This window comes from Lutjanus erythropterus, chromosome 9 (assembly GCF_056507025.1).
Source record: "Lutjanus erythropterus isolate fLutEry1 chromosome 9, fLutEry1.hap2, whole genome shotgun sequence".
NCBI lineage: Eukaryota > Metazoa > Chordata > Actinopteri > Lutjaniformes > Lutjanidae > Lutjanus > Lutjanus erythropterus.
The window spans coordinates 25618185-25638183 of record NC_139325.1 but is presented as its reverse complement, the minus strand read 5'-3'; the positions used below and the strand labels follow the sequence as shown (position 1 = coordinate 25638183).

At 39.0% G+C, this 19999-nt stretch overlaps 1 protein-coding gene across 1 annotated transcript; it reads left to right on the top strand.

The window, feature by feature from the left end:
• The first annotated feature begins 900 nt into the window (after positions 1-900).
• On the top strand, positions 901-17488 carry stx17 (syntaxin 17). Its single transcript, XM_084726888.1, has 7 exons — positions 901-1074; positions 2512-2720; positions 2826-2891; positions 8244-8561; positions 10267-10317; positions 13349-13435; positions 16704-17488. Exons 2-7 carry the CDS (start codon positions 2598-2600, stop codon positions 16962-16964), a joined length of 906 nt encoding a protein of 301 aa, XP_084583014.1. The 5' UTR covers positions 901-1074; positions 2512-2597; the 3' UTR covers positions 16965-17488.
• Positions 17489-19999: the final 2511 nt, after the last annotated feature.

The following is a 19999-nucleotide window of genomic DNA, read 5'->3' as shown; positions in this document are numbered from 1 at the left end:
TTAAGAAATGCCACCAAGCCACAAAAAATGAGTAAATAAACAGTGTAATTACTCATCTTATTTAATCTTTTAAATATTCCTTTATATTTCTTGTAACTTTTATCTGCCATCATTTTGATCAAAGTGGTTCAATTATAATATACATATATATTATAATTAGTTTATTATTATTATTTTAATTATAATTATATAATATATATAAAATATATATTATAATTAGTGTAAAAAAAATCATAACAAGACCAAAATTATGTTTAATACTGTGTATGTGTTCAAAGTGTTTTGTTTGTCAAGCAAGGTCGTTCTGAACAATGAAATTCTTATGACATGGCAAGCAACAATTATGCAGCAGGCATAAGAAGAAATAGATTTTTCTTTCAAAGAAAATCACAAATAAGGACCAAAAAAGGTGAAAGAACAAATGAAAGTAAAAACACTAACATATTTTGCATTTTAACATACATGGATATATATATTGTAAGTAAATATATATAGCAGTAAAGACATTAGCAGCGGTTGATCCACTAGCAGAAACTGAAAAAATGGGGGAAATGGACAATGAGACAGTGTTAATATGTAAATGTAAAGTGCAGGCGTATATGTGAATATGTAAATGAAATAACAGTGACATGCATTGACTATGCAAGAAAAGTGTAAAAACCTCATTTCAGTTTGTTCATCCCATCACTTTTCACTTGTATAATATATGATTGTTATTAAGGACTCTTTATTCTGTCGTTTGTATGCTGCGTATTTTTTGGTAACATAATTAAATATACTCCATAAGAGGAATTCACACAGTTTGACAGTTCAGAAATATAACTTTTTGTTAGGGACGCTGTCAGGGGTCACAGTGAGGAGGAACAGATGTGCCGTGGAGGCTGGTTCAGGTCGGAACGTATTCATGGACGCACTGGGAAGGTAGTTGTTTACAAACAACAAAAGTGTAAGAAACAAACCGAAAGCGTTGTCGAAAATTAGCAAATGTACAGAATTGTTAATTTTCTAAACACCATGGAGGCTCACAACAGTTTTTAACGGATATACATTATATCTTATGATGTATTTTTAGAGGTAAGTGTCGACATATGTGCTTTAAGTTGCGTTTATCTAAATGATGGTCGTTCGGAGTAGACAGGAGGTGATTCAAGATTTTCTGGCAAAAGCAGTGAGTTAGCTAATATCTACAGAGTTGTCAAACCGCACACGAAGCTTTTAGCTTCGGCGTTTAGCTAACTGCTAATACCATGCTAATCTGTTCATTTAACAACTAAACTAGCCAGCTGTTTCCAAACTCTCTCTGTGTGCAAACGTTGTCACTTTCACTTCAGGCGTTAGAGGACAATTGAGGAAAGGTGACTTGTCCCAAAACTAAGCCTCAACACTAAAACTACAAAGTGTTCACAGAAACCGTAAGAATAGCTTGTCTGATGAGCTTAGCAGATCAGCAGATCAGCAGGCTGTCAGTTTAGAATATCCGTTAACATAAATAACCCTCACGGACTGAACAGCCAGTGTATCAAACTGTTTTTAAATTGATAATGTGCAGACAATCAGCTAAATAATCACAGCACATGTGAATGACCAATAATAATGAGCATAATGTTCCACAAGCTTTTTGCTTTTTTCATGTCTAATTTTAGTAATTTGAGTAGAGGATTTAGCTCTGTGAAAAGGTGCAATCTTAGGAAGTGATATGGAAATTTTCTTCTGATGAACGTATGAAAATAGCGAACGTGCTTGTCATCATTCCCCAGAGACAAAAGTGATGTATTCAAATTGCTTGTTTTGTCCAACAACTAACCTTGCAGTCCAAAACACACCCACCAGGTATTTCATCAACATTAACTTTTGAGAAGCTCAAAACAGACGCTGTGGTATTTTTTCCTGATAAATGACATAAATGTTTCATCAGTTATCAGGACTTTTGATTGATTTTCTGTCAACTAATTAATAGGTCTAGTAATTGCTTCAGCATAAATGTTACGCTGTCAGTAGGGCTGCACCTAACCATTATTTTAATTATCAATTAATCTGATCATTTTCTCAATTAGCAAGTCATTTGTTCCATGAAATGTAAGAAAATGGTGGAAAAATTTTGATCAGTGTTTTTCAAAGCCCAAGTTGACATCCTCAATTGTCTTGTTTTGTCTGCAGCCTGGAGATATTCAGTTTACTGTCATAGAGGAAGAAAGAAACTAGAAAATATTCACATTTGAGAGGCTGCAGCCAGAGATTTTTTTCTTAAAATGAAGATTATCGAATATTAAAATAGTTGGCAATTAATTTAATAGCTGATAACTAATTGATTAATCCACTAATCGTTGCAGCTCAAAGTGTCCACAAGTAATTCTTCAGTTACTCTGTTCACTGAAAGGATGGTGGAAAGAAAAAAATATTAGTCTTATGAAGGTGCCAAATTAAGATGTGTGGGCAGACTCGCATGTGTCACAGAGTTTATTCATTTGATTTATGTATTTATTAAAAATCATACTCTGCTGGTATTTACAGTGTCTGTGGGGGCAGTGAGATAAAGCTGAGCAGGTGCAGTGTCCAAGTTCCACAGAGGTGTTGGCTGTGGGCAGTCAGCAGGACACATGGCAGAGGAAGGCAACAAGCTGACACTGAGGCGCCTGGAGGCACCCATCCACAAGTTCATTAAAGTGGCTCTACCCACGGACCTGGAGAGGCTGCAGAAACACCACAATAACATACTGAAGGTGACGACTGAAATCTGGCTCGGCACATGATCGCACCATCGCATCCACACTCTTTACTTCCGGTCCACAGATGGATAACAGATAGTTTTTCCTTCATGTTCACAGTACCAGCAGAGCCAGCAATGGGACCGTCTTCATCAGGAGCAAATCAACGCCAGCAGAACGGTTCAGGTATAAGTCGGTAAACTTAAAATAAGCGTAGGTGTGTTTGTGTGTGTGACAGAGGGTGGTTTTGGTAGCCTGCTGGTAACTGATATATTCTCTTGAGATTTTGTCATACATAAGATGTGAGCCACAATATCATGTTGTTAAGCAGTGACCTATATTACCAACTCCAACACATCCGTAACTAAGCAGCCTCTATGTCATCACAGAGTCTGAGCCTTGCAGACATGTGAATGTGAGAATTGTTTCGATGATGTCGTGACTCGCTGCCTCTCAAAATTCCTGAACAAGCATGACCCTGCAGCTGGGCAGTGTATTTGTTATCTCAGTCAGGACCCTTAGGGCATCAGTTTTAGAGAAACTTGACATTTCCTGGTTTGTGGTGTTGGCGTTTTTCCAGTTTGGAAATAAGAAGTGAAGCCCAGTGGCAGTCAAGCGATGTGGCGTGTTTATCCAGCTAAGTACATGTCTGAAGTAGAAAACTGTCCACTTCTTGAACTGATGTGTGCTGGGCTGGGTATCAGCTTCAATACTTTTATGGCACTGACTGAATGGCTTCAATGCTATCATGTAAAGAAAAATGCCTTGTCATTCAGTACCAAATTTTGATACCTAAAGAGTGAATCTCATCAGCGTTAGTTAGTCATTAAGCACGCAGCATTTTTGTCCGAAGATCTAATAATGCTCAGGATTGGCTTTCTAACGTTATTCATCAAAGAGTCATGCAGGAAAAACACCACGTTACACCCAATGATGGGGATCATTGTTTTTTTACCATGTTTTAGAGCAGTTTCTTTCTTTAAAGTGAGTAACTGTACCATAGATGTCCATTATATTCTTTTTTCTAAAATGAATTTTAAATTGAGAAAAGTATTGTTCAGGAAACAGTATCAATGCCAAGGCATCAGTAACAGTACCAAAAATCTTTGAACCATACCCACCCTGGATGTACGACCTGAACAACTTGCTACACCACAATGAGCAAAGCCTTCCTCAACAGATGAAGATGGTCAGTTTTCATTAAGGTAATTTATTTCTCATCATATGACCTAAATGTCTGACAGCAGAGACCACTCTCGAGATAGGCATTACAGTCTACTCCCATATATGACCTCTTCTTGTCGCATAACCAAAAGTCCTGCCTTTTATTTGAAATTCTCTTTTTATTGGATTACATCAAGGTTCAAACAAACAATGCAGACATTCTCATAGGACTTAATAATAAATGCTATATGTCTCTGAGTCTTCTGTACGACTCAGTTGTAACAAAAAGCAATAATACTGGATTAAAATAAATATGTAAAGCAAGTAAGGACCAACAAAGTAAACAAAAATACAGCTATAAATATTGAAAAAAAAAAGAAAATTAAACTTTCTGAATACAACCAGAATGTTATGGTGGGCCTTCATGATACTCACATCACTTTACACAAAGAAACAAAAGACAGAAACGTACATGAGACAGAATATGGCCATACAGGTGTAATGTACCTTCTCATCTTTTCGAAAATGAGTCTTGTCTCAGTTTAATAGAAATAATTATACAATTATACTTTCCATATATATATATCATAAATAATGTCAGTAAATTGTCAACTCTAGGTATTTTTGCTTTAAGCCACTTTCTAGTAATGGCTTTGCTGCCAGCTCTGCTTAGAATCTGAAGCAAATGTCAAATATAAGAGGTAACATTTACTGATGGCAGGATGCCCAAATACAGGGCCTCCTGTTCAAGTGGAATGTCCATTTGAAGTACATTAATGCAAAACTTGAATGAAGTATTAAAAATTGGCAAGACCAGACTAGATGATAATTACTTGCCTTGGAACCCACACTGTCTCCAGCAGTTACAAGATTTAGTATAATTACACTTTTGAACTGGAGTAATGAAGAACCTGATGACATTTTTTTTAACAAAACTCTCTCCATAAAGCTGAGCTTGAAGTTCCCTATTGCAGTTTACATAAATTCCCCCGTTCCTCATCCATTATTCCATGGTTTCCTTCACTTTCTCATGTTTATTCAACATACAGTTAGTTACATGCTGTTTGTTGTAGGCCCCTGTGATGTTTTGAAATGTTTTTTTGGTTTGATTTTAGCAGTTGTGCTTTCATGAAGACTTTTAATAAAATATTCTTTAAGTTTATTTACCTTAATTAATTGCTCAACATTAAAGGTGTCACAATTCTCCGAAACAACATTTTGATAGGACTCTCCAATTTTATTTTATTTTTTTTTGTTGCTATTTTTCTATGGTTATGCCATTGTTAGACTATCAAGTTTTGATGTGTAGATCAACAGATCATTGGTTTTATCTTTACAAAGACAGCCTATATGATTTTAAGTGTGATATAACGACCGGAAGGCTACACTGTGTCGTCTTTGAAGTGTTGTTTTTTCTTTGGCCACGCACCAGATACCGCAAATAGGTTACTCATTGTAGTGCCAAACTTGAAGAAATCTGTAAAAGTCGCTATTGCTCAATCCATGCTGCATCTTCACATTTTGGAGCAAAATTTCTTTCTCAGGTCAAGTAATAACAACGAGACCATCTCCATGACAACTGAGCCACTACATCTGCTGTTGTTGAAAGCTATAGAATAAATCTGTCAACTCTGCTGCCTGTAGAAAGTTCTATTCTGTTTGTGTACATACATATAAAACATATGAAATACAGACTGGATCAGGTATTTATAACGAAATTAACTCATGACATAGAAATTCACTCTTAAATCTAGGGCAAGAAAAGAGCTGTTACCAAATATCAAACGGATATCGTGTGTGTGTGTGTGTGTGTGTGTGTGTGTGTGTGTGTGTGTGTGTGTGTGTGTGCGCGCGCTTGTTCACATGGTGGGTGTGAAACGCCTCGAGGGATGTTGTTGCCTGGAAGCCACCATGTCTCTAAAGGTGAAATAACTCCAAACAGGCACACACCTATCCTCTCACCATTACCCTGCGAACCCGGGGGGACACACACAAAGTGCTTTCCCATGTCTTCATGGTGTTAATCCAGAGTAGGGGTTAGTCTACTCTGCTCGAGATGTGTGTAAATGTGTGTGTGCATGTGTTCCATAGCATATAAAGTTAGATAGATAGGCAGTGAGTCTGTTTAGTCTGCCTCTTTATCTTCATTTCTTTTTATTTATCTCGTCCTTTGTCCCTCCTCCCAGAAAGACAGACTGCAGTCTCTCCCCCGACTTGATGATTGACATTTACTCCCACTAGCCTAGCACCAAGCTAACCCCCAAGAGAGACGCACAGGCAGACTCAGTACCCCCACCTTTACCACAGCAGCTACAGCTGCAAATGCTGTGAGACACAGGAGTCAATGCAGTTTTATCATGAATATCTGCTATTTGGTGTGTGTTTGGACCACAGACAGAACGTCTGTGGTCACGGTTAATTTGCAGGCTGACAGGTGCCTGACTCGACTGTCTTGGTGTTAATCAGTGTGTTTTTCACTTTTATGCACATGAGGACAAGTGCATGCATGTATGTTTATTCATGTTGTGTAATTAGCAGAATGTGTTATCGGCAGCACGTCGACCCCCTGAGCCCGGGTCGTGCTGCGGCCTGGAGCGCTGATGGCTGGGATGTAATCCTCCTGTCACCCTCAGGGCACGCTGGGATGAGGGGGGGCTTGTGTTCCCCAGCCTCATATCTGAACCTTATTAAGCCCGCACCCCAACACACACACACACACACACACACACACACACACACACACACACACACTCCTCATAACTAGAACGGTTTAGTGGGATGCTGAAGCTGTCAACATGAGCACTTCTTTCCAACTGGGGCAACTGAAAACAGACAGAGTTGGATGTATTTGTGAATTTTGTGCCCCTTGTTTCTGTTTTACCAGGTAAAATGGCAGATAAGATTGATTTTTTTAGAATGGCTTCTTGTGTTGTCTGTCTTGTCTCATGTTATTTCTATCTTGTATGTTTTTGACAACTAAATGTAAAGGGACAGTTCAGATTATTTGGTACTTATTCATAGTCAGTGTATTACCTACAGCAGGTGGCAGTCGGCACGCCCCCAGTTTGGAGAAGCAGAGAGGAGCACCAGCATGGAAACTAAGCAATGTACCACTGTGGACAGAGTCAACAAGGTGTTTTAGACACTTAAAAAAGGTCCACCTAAAAAAATCATATATTTGACTTTAAGTGTATGCTATATTTAAAATATTTGTGCCACTTTATTTTGCCATCAGACAGACTTTTCCAATGGGAAACCACTATTATGTAAGCCAAATATCATTCTCTCCAACCAAACCCCATTGGAGAAATCAGCAATTTCACCTCACAGAATGCAGGAGTTGCTGACCTATCACTGCACATTTTACCTTGCAGAACATGGGAGTTCCTACTGCTGCCTTGATCCGTTATTTTATTTGTGTTATTGTGTGACTTCTGTGTTTTAAAAGGTTAGTTCTGATTCTCCGAAGTCACACAGTAACATAAACAAACTAACAGATCGAGGCAGCGGTACCAACTCCCATGTTCTGCGAGGTAAGTCTGGTTGGACTGGAGAGAGTCATATTTGGCTTATGTAAGTGAAAATATACTAAATATAATGTACACTTAAGCTGATGTTCATTTTTTTCAGGCGAACCTTTTTAAAGGATCAGTTCACCTCAAAATCAAAAATAAATGTTTGTGTGGTTGTGGTATTTATCATCTAGATTTGCAGAGTTGCAGAGATATCAGCTGTTTCAAGTCTAGTAGAAAGAAAGTAGTTCTCGTAAGTAGTTCTGGTAGATTGTCCTGCAAACAGAAAATAGTTCCTACATGAAACTGATCAGAACAAGGTCTGTGAATTATTTTGAGTAACCAGGTCATGATTTTTTCCATTGTATTTTTTGTTGCTGTGAGCACCACAAGCCAAGTGCCATTTAGTCTCAATTTCCTGGAGGAAAGGCAGACATCTGCACAGCTAATATCACCAAACCTCTGCAACTCACACCAGAAAAAAGACTAGATGGATAAGATGCACTTACAGGCCAGGGGGAAAATGTGTATTTTTGATTTAGGGGTGAACTGTCCCTTTAAGTGGCTAAAATACCTTTTGTTGCTGACCTGGTCCACAGCTTAGTTTCTACGTCAGGACTCTTGCTGCCTCCCCAAACTGGAGGCAAGCTGACCACCATCTACTGTAGGTTAAACACTGACTATCGTTAAGTGCGTCACACAACCCCACATCAAATAAACCAAACTATGCCTTTAACCACAGGTTTGTTTGTGCTTCTGTCTATCCATGTGTCTCTTAATCAAGTCAAGCATTATTTGTCTGACCCCCTCTGAAACCTGACGCTTAATCTTACTGAGAAAAGTGTCCTCTGTCTCCCTGCAGCAGTTGCGAGCTAACATCAGAGAGATGGAGAAGCTGTGCACCCGCGTCCGCGCTGAAGACGCTGCCACTCTGGAAGCGCTTATCAAGCCGGTTAGAGACAGAGCGTCAGCCGCTGCTCAAGACTTCCTGCTTTTGCACTCTAACCCCGTGTCCCAGCCACCATCGCCTGCTGCTCATCCATCCAGCTGTGAGTCCAGCAGTTGCCACACTAATGACGACGTGGATGAGGAGCCGGTGTCTGGCAGGCAGATTCAACTCCATCTTCCAGAAATCCCTTCCGATCAGAGTGCGGCTGAGTCCTGGGACAACCTGGAAGAGGTGTGCATGTCTGGACCCTGTCATTTCCTCCGATCTTTGAACAGAAACCCAACATACTGTCTCAATATCATACTCTATTTTTAAAGTATATTTTCAAAGTATATTGTTCTTTCAAAGGAACCCTTATCTTGTTGCTTAGAGGGCTAGTTCGCATTAATTGAAGTAAGGTTGTATGAGATACTTATTGATAGTCAGAGTATTACCTACAGTGGATGGTGGTCAATAAAAAATTGCAGACTTTATGCAAAAGGAGTCTGGTTGGTGTGGAGAGAGTGATAGTTGGCTTATAAAACAGTGGTTTCCCGTCAGAAATGGCTGTCTGATGGTAAGGTAAAGCAGTGAAAATATACCCTTACAGTGATATTTTATTTCTTTTTAGCTGGCCCTTTTTAGCTGGCCCTAATTTTGGCTAAAAATTTTCTCCTGACCCTGTCTACAGAAACTCGTTGCTTAGCTTCTATGCTGCCGTGCTCTCCACCTCTGCAAACTAGGTGCTTTTGCCTGCCATCTATTGTTGGAAATGATTATTGATAAGTTTCTCATACTGCCACACTTGTTGCACAGCATTTTATTTGTATGCAAGACAAGGGGTTTTACAAAGTGTGCTTTCTTTCCTCCAGTAAAATAAGATTAACTTGTTTAAACTTGATTTAACTTGCAAGGGCACTACTCAAATCTTAACTCTTATAGTTTCACATCATCCTCCGTGTTTACAGTATATTTGTGTTTATTTCCCTTTTCCATGTGGTCATGAACAAAGCAAGTGGATGTGTTAGGTGCACCTTTTTTGAGTATTATGAACAACAAGACAATGCCTGAACATGCTGGCTTTTTAATTTAAGCTTTATTTAGGCGGGTAATCTTATTGAGACACAGAGTCTCATTTTGAAGAGAGACCTGGTCAAAACACAGCAGCAGTACAACACAGACTTACAGACAGGACATTCAGTACAGAGACAAGTAAAACACAAAACATAAAGTGCCAAAATAGTTAGAATTGAATACTGTAAACAGGAGGAAATGCCCATAGATGCTCTTTCCATACATTGTAAAAGTAGTTTAAATCCTGAGGGGGGTCATTCTAGACAGCAGGCTATTCCGGTGTAGACTAAAAATGCCAGCTCTGATATACAGTATGTGAATAATAATGATGCATGTTTTAACTGTTTCTTTGGTGTTTTTTGCCTTAAGTAATTGTTACTATCAATTTGGAGTCAGACTCATTCTAACTTACAGCTGCCAGTGCCTATACCAGAACCCTGAAACTGAAGCAGACAAATGGAATTAATTAAATCATTAACTTTATTATTTATTAGTTGTGCTTTTCTTGCTGTGACATGTCAGAATGATTCAGTGAAAAAGGCCCATTCTGAATTAGAATGAAAGCACTAAACACAAAGTACAAGAAAGTAGTTTCTATCCTTGGACTGTACTAAACATTGCTATGGTTACATGCATTATTTATCATTATAGCAAGATGCACTTGAACCCTCTTACCTGTTCCTACAGATCCACTTATTCCACGCTGTTCAATTGTAACACATAAAACGCGTATTATTTTGAAAAGTGCTCTGTAAATAAAGATTATTATTATATTAATATTCACTTTCATTAGTTAATATGTCTGTCAATACCAGACCCTGACAGTTTGGACGCGCTGTAGCTGTACGTGATGAAATGCTGATTATTTTTTTCTGTCTGTCAGGACCTGAAGGAGCTGAGCGGTTTGGTGACGGAGTTTTCTCTTCTAGTCCACGTGAGTACGAGCACTTGAATCTGCTGCGCGCTTCCTGGCTGCTAGATTCACATACATGCATGTTTCCATCTACATGTGTGCACAGCTACCCCTGCGAACAAAAACAATGTGACAGAGGCAGGGCGCCTACAGCGTTTCCAGGAAGTGGTGCGTGTGTATTTGACCATGTGTGCTCATGTTGCTTGGTAAGCCTCCTCTGAGAGGAGGTTACACAGATCAGCTCAGGACTACCGCTGGGGCCCCAGAGGCCCCTTCACCAAGGCGAGGAGAGGAGAGATTGAGTAGTAGACGAAGGCGAGAGGAGACGGAGGATTTGGGGGAGGACGGCGGGTTGTCCACAGGGGGAGAGGTGGGGGAACGAGGGATGCATCGGAGCAGGTGGAGAACAGACGGCTCAGATTATCACTCTATCCTCAGGGATGGAGGGAGAGGAGCAGCGAGGGCCGGTGGAGGAGAGATTAACAGTGAGAAAGAAAGAGAGAGTGAAGATGTAGTCAGGGTAAAAAAACAGAGAGCAGGGGGGCAGAAAGAGCATAGACATGTTGTTGTGGTGTCTCAAGGGTGAAAGACGCCGTTAGGGGAGTAATATTCCAGCGCTCAGTCACAGTGGAAATAGTGAGTGAGTGTGAGTGTGTGGTTGAGTCTGTATCTGTACATGCGTCATGTTAGTGGCTGTTCCGATGTTTGTCTGTGTTCTTATCTGTATGTTTTTTTTCTTTATGTGTCCTCTAGCCTTTTAACTATCATAAGCCTACATTGTGTTTGTACTTTCTCCAAAGGTTACTGACAATTACAGTACTGAAGAATTAATCAAGAATTTTGAAAGAAATATCATTTATTTGATTTCATTTCATTTATGATCACCACAGCTTTAAAACAGGGACTGTCATATTACAACACAAAACAAAAACAAGCAAAATACTAAATAAATAATTATTACTAAAATAAACTGTGCATTTTACCCAAACTGCAATAGATACTTTCTTTTGGAGATGAGCAAATCAAATCAATTCAGCTTGATAATAATCAAATTTGACAACTTCTCAAGCCAAGGCCAAGAGGTAACAAGTGAAATGTAGCATTGCTGATTAATCTGTCATTTATTTTCTTGATTAGTCAATCAGTTTTTGGTCTATAAAATGTCTGAAAATGGTAAAAAATAAAAATAAAAAAATAAAAAATGTTGATTAGAATTTCCCAAAGCCCAAGATGACATCCTCAAATATTTTGTTTTGTCCACAACCCAAAGATATTCAGTTTACTGTCAGAGAGGAATAAAGAAACAGAAAATATTCACATTTAAGGATGCTGGAGAATTTAGACTTTTTTTCTCTTAAAAAATACCAATGAATTGACTATCAGTAAAGTTGGCAATAAATTTAATAGTTGACAACAAATTGATTAGTTCATTAATTGTTGCAGTTCTACAAATCTCACAGTTTTATGGAATCGCAGGTGCTAAAATTTCCCTTTGTTTGAGCCAAACTGAATGGACCTTGTACGTGTTTTCTAAAATTCCACCAAAACATACTCAAATAATATGAGCACATTATATAGGATAGGCTATATAGGATAATATACAAGCTTTTCAACAGAATCTTAAAGGGTGATTCCAGTATTTTTCAACCTGGGCCACATTTTGGGCTCTAAAAGACTTATACATACAAACAGTTTTGGAACTGGTCCAGTAAATCGCCTCAGCCAGCTGCTGCAAATCGGGCTGCGGCGGCGGTAGCGATATCTTTGGGGACAAACATGCCTATCAACGTATGAAGACATTGCTTGTCAGGTATATTTATAATCTGCATTTTTCAAACAAATATTGTTGGTTGGACAAAAGAGGCAATTTGAAGATGTCAGTTTGGGTTGTGAGAAATTGTGATAAGCATTTTTAACAAAATTTTTTGTGAAAAATAATTAGTTGTGAACATAATCGGCAGATTAAACGCTTATGAAAATAATCATTAGTTGCAACCTTGCTTTTGAGTGAGCACCCACACACTGTCTAACTTGCCATATTAGATGTATTTTTGATGTTGTTTCCTGTGCAGAAATGTTGCAAATAAATGCAATATTGCAGGTGAGACATATGCAGGAGTTCACTTGCAACTTTTTGGTCCACTTGTCCCTCTCCTCCACATGTGTCTTGTCAAATAAATGTGCAAAAAGGTCTTTTGTTCACAAGCAAAAATGCCAAACATTTGATGGTTCCTGCATCTCTAATTGGAGAATCTCCTGCCTTTCTCTTTTTTTCCTTTGCTACTTTTCTGTTTTATATATTGCAAACTGAACATCTTTGGTTTGCAGACATTTTAGGTTGATGATTTGATGTTCATTTTTCAGTACTTGTCAAATGTTCTGAAACGATTCATTAAAAAATAGATTAATTGATATTAAAAGTAATGGTATAGTTATAGCTGTATCCTTAATATTGTGTCTTTAATATATGTATCTTGGTGAAACACCTGTCTTAAGGAGATGTGAGTGGTGGACAGATTTAAAAATCTTGAAACCATCACAAAATAACAGGAAGCTTTAACATGAGTTGGGTAAGAGAAGGTGTAAGGTCTGTAAAATAACTTGACTCTCAGCTCAGAGTGAGGAGGTGAAAAGGGGAGAAGCGATACTGAGGAGGAGTGAGGAAGAGGAGGAAGAGGAGAAGAATAAAAAGTGCTCTGGTTGTTGTTTGGTCACTGTGTCCATCCAGCCCTCACATGGAGAGAGACAGCTGCCACTGTGAATATTTCATGAGATCTACACAATGCCACACACACACACACACACACACAAACGCAGTAAGACCCCACCCCCAGTGAAATCTCCTTTGAATATACCTACACCCTCCACACACACTCACACACACACAACCCTCAAGTGTTAATGCGGGGCAGACTTCGGACTAATTAAAAAACAAAAATGGCAATACAAGACAGGTGGTTGCTCCGTCACAAATGTGTGTGTGTATGTAGCTAAATGTGTGTTAATTTGTGTGTTAATGTGTGTTTGTGTGTGTCTAACCCCTGTGCATCAGTCCCAGCAGGAGAAGATTGACAGCATCGAGGACAACGTCAACACAGCCGCTGCCAACGTGGAGGAGGGGACCAAGAGCCTGGGGAAGGTGTGTATATATGTGTGTGTGTGTGTGTCCTGATGATCTGATGTGTGTGTGTGTGTGTAGTGTTTGGGAGATGGGGGAGATCGATGGCACTTTGCCTCCCAGCCATTCCACAGCGTTTGTCCCTATTGATCCACTCGAATACGGAGGAAAGCTGCAATTAAGGAAATAGAGAGAGGAGAGGGATAGAGAGGAGTGGAGGGGAGGAAGAGTGATAGAGAGGTGGGATGAGACAACAGAGAGTCCGTGTGTGAGTGTGTGTAGCATTAAGGAGAGGTTTGAATGACTGTTTAATAGTTTTTCAAGAGCAGCATTCAGGCTTCCATTATCAATTCAATACACTGTGACACACTGAGTGTAACTCAGAAGGACAACTCAGTGCCCTTCACACATATTACACACTCCAAATGCTGAACTTTGTTTCTGTAAAACCCAGAATGAATCACCTGTTTTTAATCTACCGCACACACACACACACACACACACACACACACACACACACCAGTGGAAGCAGTTTTATGACAAGGATTGTTTATCAAAAAATATGTTGTCTAACTTTAATGTCAGTGTTTGGTTTGACATTAAAGGAAAGGAAAAAAATGTTCATCTCGTCTGTCAGATGATGTTGTCTATTTTGATCTTTGTTTTGCTCACACTTTTAGGAACATAACGGAGGTGTGAAGTAATTAGACTGTGATTACAGACTGTCAGAGATGGTGATGACATAGTAGAGTTGTCATTCTTGTATGCTGAGTAAAAACGGTAAATGCTAAGCTCTGGACAGTGAATAAACTAATTAGAAAAGTAGCATTATCATCATGGTTTACACAGACTTCTGTCACAGGAACCTTGTATTAGTGCTAGTTACCCCACTGCAAAAGTGTTAATTTAAAAATATCAATCGTGCATAATTCCTCAAATAATTCTACAATAAGTTCAATAAAAAGACAAATGCAAGTTCGATTAAAATACATTTTATATTTAATAATCCTATTTTCAGTGCAAACTGTCACTTCCCATAAAACCTCATCAAAGAAGAAAACAACAAACACAGACAAGTACACTGTGAGCGGAAGGCTAGTTTCAGTACTGAATGACACACAGAAATCAAGAAAAGAATTTCACAGTCAACAAAATAACCATCAGTATCAGAAAGAACATGTTTTAATGGAATTTACCACAGTGAGCTGACACTTGTGGTGCAGAGCTGTATTGTACCTTTTAATAAAGGTACAATACAGCAATGTAAAAAAGCAGCAATGTAAAAAAAAAAACATTAAATCCCCTCATACTGCTCGTTTGGTGTAATCAAAGTCTCCTAAAGCCCTGATATGCCAAGTTGGCTTACACCATGTTTATAGTCAAAGTCTTCACTGTATCCTTCACTTGGAACCACATTCTCGTGCGCATTCACACTGTCTGAACTGGGTGTGTTTGTGGAGTGACGGTGTGCACGTGCAAGTGAACAGTATGTTGGTGTTTTAGGAGACTGGGTATGTGCCAGACAAGACCAGTATGTTTTTTTTAAATGTTGTTTTTTCCATTTGAAAACTGGTCACCATTCACTCCTAGACATTTTCACGTTTTCTTGTGAAACTCCAGTAGTGTTTTGTGGACTTAAAAACTAAGCTTCACCTTTAGTCAACATTGGGGTGAGCAGATAATGACCGCATTTTCATTTTTGGGTGAACTCTCCCTTTAAGGGTAGATAGATGGTTCAGCACATAGTTGGTGTTTCCACCCTTACTTGAAATAATCATTTTACAAACATAACAAGTAACTCTGTTTTCATCTTTCTTTGTGGAATGAAGCCACGCTGTGGACTGTTCCTTCCTCTTCTTGTTCCAAGTTTCCAGCAACGTAGATGCATGACTGTTTTGCAATGCACAGCTGTCAAAAACAAAAAAAATGCCAGTAGGGTTGCAAATTTTAACCACTTTCCTTTATGGGTCATTGGTAAAATTAATTATCAATTAATCAATCGATTAATTGCTTATAATAAGCAATACCAAATGCATTCTTTCTCCCCTCAATCAAAGCTTTATTTCCATTGGAGCATATAACCTGTGAAACACATTTAGATGTAAAGGCCTACATAAACATATATATACTTGAATATTGGATAAGATGCAGAGCGCGCTCATAAAAATGATGTCTGTTATATTTTAGATCTTTATTTGATAGTAGATCGATTCATCTTACTTGATCGATCAAATTCATAAAGTCGATTAATCGTTACCATCCTTACATGCCAGCAAAAGCCAATAAAAGGAATTGATAAGCTTGGAGGCATATAATTCCGATGGGTCGGACAATTTGGGGCCAAAACTACTTTGGAAAAACAGATGAATGTAATTTAATTTCGGTTATTTTGATTGTGATTCGCCTCCACTGACTTACAGCAGCAGGAATTTTGAACTGATGTAAAAATCTAAGCAAGTAAAACCAAAACTATCTGCATGTTTTTTAATGTAATGTCAGTGCCATTTAAGAACTTGAAATTTAGTCCCAACATCTATAAAATAAATGTCTCCAATAATTAAATCTATGTTTCAAGAGTTTAAGTTAAATTCACCCATGCAGCCACACAAACAAAGATCGACCTCTCTGTCAGGTTGCTGCTGGATGTAGTGGGCTGCACATTAGACAAGGGGGGTGTGGAGAGATAAAGCAGATGAGAGGGGTGTCAGATGTTTTAACGTGTTTGAAAGCTTGTAATCTGTCATCAGGTCAAACAGCATTACACACACACACACACACACACACACACACAACACCCACACATTTCCTCCATCCTCTACAACCTGTGCCCAGAGTCCTTTTAACTCAGCTCAGATGAAATTAAAATTCCCTCAACTGCCACAGGGGTGGGGACACGCAATGCTAGCTTTTGAACTAGATTAATTTAATGGTGAAGTGTTAATCAAATGTGTGTCCCTGTGCACGCGCTTGTGTGTATGTGTGTGTGAATGTGTGTCATTAATTGTCATCAGCAAAGAGCACCTTTCACTCTGATGATAACAGCCGTAATAACACACAGGCCACATCTCTCTGATTTCTCCTAAACGAAGATAATGAAAAGGCTTTGATGCCACCGTGGAAGTGGCGATTTACATTTGCCGGCTTGTTTGTGTCCTCCTTCTGTGGCTCGATGTATGATCATGAAAGGATCGACACATCCGAACTCTATCGCAGACTGTCTAGAAGCCACAAAGTCCTAATGTGGGTGTTCAATTAAACCAGAACATATCTCTTCCTGCTGTCTGTCCAGGCGGTGGGATACAAGTTGGCGGTGTTGCCGGTTGCCGGGGCGCTGCTGGGTGGTGTGTTAGGAGGTCCACTTGGCCTGCTGGCCGGGTTCAAAGCTGCAGGGGTGGCTGCTGCTCTGGGAGGAGGTGCACTAGGGTTTGCGGGAGGAAATCTGGTCCAGAAACACCGCAAAGCCCGAGTGGAACTACAGATGAAACAACTGACAGCACCGCCTTCACCTCCAGAACCGCCAACCGAAGCAGAGTCAAGCAAGGACAAATGACCCAAAGGTTCTGGTGTGCTGGCTAACTACTGTCTGGCCAATCAGAAGTACAAACCAGACCTCTGGCGATGCTCACATTGCCTTGAAGAAAGTCGCCAAAAAGCTTTGCTGTTAGCAAGCGCTGTTGGAAAACAATTACATAATAGCCTTACTTTGATGTATGAATGGTGTTTCTGTGAGAAGGACATGAATCTAATTTTGTAAACTCAAATGATTTTCTTTTATTGTGAACTCAGCTACGTAGTCAGTTACACTACAGCTTTTGATGTGGTCAGCTCAGTGTTGAATACTGATCAGAGCATGTCATGTCGTTAACTGCATCAAATAATTCAATGAAAAATTCAACAGACCCAAGCATTCTGTTAAATGCTATCATTGACAAGAACACTGTGTTCTTCTAGAGCTCTGTCTTCTGTTCACTTCTAGAGCTAACTTTTTGAACACTGGTTTTAAACTAACAACGGATCATGCATTAAGGGGATAGTAATGTTTTTTTAAGTGGGGTTGAATGAGGGACTTATCCATAGTCAATGTGTTATCCACAGTAGATGGAGTTCGATACGCCTCTTAAGTTTGGAGAAGCAGCACGAGTACTGGGGTAAAAAGCTTAGCAATAAAACATATTTTAGCTTCTTAAAAAAGGCCCACTTAATATCAGTGTAATTGTTCACAATATTTAGAATATTTTCTCAGCTTTATCTTGCCATCAGACGGCCTTTTTCTAATGGGAAACCACTATAATATATAAGCCAAATATCTCTTTCCACAACCACCAGACTCCATTGCCAAAATTAGTAATAAGAACACGGGAGTTTCTGATCTGCTGCCTCGATCAATTAGTTTTTGTATTATTGTGTATTGGTGTTTTAAATGGTTTGTTTGGATTCACTGAAGTCATACAATTACAAAAACAAACTAACAGATTGAGGCAGCAGTAGGCCAGCAGTTTCTGTGCTCTGCAAGTTAAAATTAATGGTTTTGGCAATGGAGTTTGGTGGCTTCTGAGAGATTGATATCTGGCATGTAAAATGGTGGTTTCCTGTCATAAAAGGCCGTCTGATAACAAGGTAAAACGGTGAAAATATTCTAAATGTAGTGCATTTTGTGTCTATGTGTATTTTTTCAGGTGGCCGACCCTGTCCACACCAGTACATCGATCAGCTTCTTACATCAGAATTCCAGCTGCAATTTACTGTAGGTGATATACCACTTACGGATTAGTACTTTATAAAACCACTTGAAGAAGTCCAAACTGTCCATTTAATGTTCCTTGATGTAGAAAACAATGTGAACAGTAGTTCATTCCTCATGTGATGAGACAAGAATGATATTTAGAGAAAATGTTTGTTTTTTTGTCACTGTGGTGTTATTTACTTACTAATGTAAATGCTTCTATGTTTATATAAATTATACTGTATATAGATATAGATCTGTTCTTTTTTGCAAAGTGTGAGAGCAAAATTGCACAAAAAGCACCAAAGTGCCACTGTCCAGATCACTTCAGGGACTGAAGTGTAAGAACCTGCCATGTGTGGATCATACTGTGCTGGTTTTCTGCCAAATAAAGTGTTTCTTTTCAACAGTATTGTCACTCACTGGATAAACAGAACAGTAAATGACACCAGTGAAGTTCAGAGAGACTGACATACAAAACATCAGACAACACAATTTCTTGTAAAATGGTTTTTAATTTACTTTTTCAGTTTTTTACTCTTCTTCCCCTCTGAGATGACTGGTTTTAGAAATGGTATCACACTCCCCCCTGTTGCTCTCCTGTATGTGGGCTGATATGTCACTATGCAGGCATCTGTTGGCTTCTATGGAAGGGCAGTACACACAATACAAACTTAACAATGGGTCCCCAGTACTCTTAATCTGGATTCATTCACACTCAGTGGATCTCAGGGATTTAGACTTGTACCAAAACCTCAAAGACATATAAAGAGACAAAACCAGTTTTAAGAGAACTTGTATAAAGTGGCAGACTGTAAATTTCCACCGTTCATCACACATGGGTTTTCCACTCTTTGTCTCTTTTTGCTGTTTAAAACACTGGGAAGGACACAGTCTTTTCTCCCCCAGCATGATGACACATTTGACAACAGGGGAAAGCAGAAACAACAGCCATTTCATACATGTCATGGTCATACACCATTTCAAATCTTTTTTCCCCCCCTTCTTATTTGAGTCCTGGGATCGCAGCTCAGAGGGAACACCGTGGTATCCAGATATCCAGCCCAACTTTGACTTTTAATGTGTTACTGTTTTACAGCAGTGGAGGTTATCAGGATTTTAGACACTAAACATTAGAGAAAAAGACTGTAGATTGGTCTTGGGAATAAAATTTAAAAAATTCTTAATTGCATACGCATGCAATTAAGTATTGCTTTAAAGGACGTGTGTCCTTTAAGACAATACTTAGTGGAGGCACCTTCGGCAACAGTTACAGCCTTAAGTTTAATTCTCTAGGCCTGTAGCAGCTTTTACCAATCTGTGGACTAGGGATGAATGATTTTGGAAAAATATCTAATTGCTATTATTCTGACTGATGTTGCTATTTCAATATGATTTGAGATATTAGATGGAAGGCTCATTTTCAGATCATTATTCTCATTTCCATTGAAAACATTAAAATGACTGTGTAATTTTTGCAGGGTTCTGTACCAAAGAAAGATGTTTCCTTAAACGCACGTTATGCAAGTTCTGCTGCAGCGTCATACTGAAACTTTATAAAATAGTACGTTTTTGATGTCGTGAAGTGGCGTGGAATCATGGAAATTACGGTCTTCATTGTTAAACAACCACCACTTCTGATGAAAATCTGACATGACTCAGGCAGAAATCATGTTCGCAAATGAGGAAATATATTAAAGATTTATTCATGTTACCTTAAGTCACATTTACTGACCTCCTCACTCTGTGGTATTCCATGTTTTCCTGGATGTTATGGCAACTAGCGACTACTAGGAAGTGCACCTTTACCTTGAATCAATTTTTGGAAACGCTTGGGATAATGTAAGGACACAACTCAACAA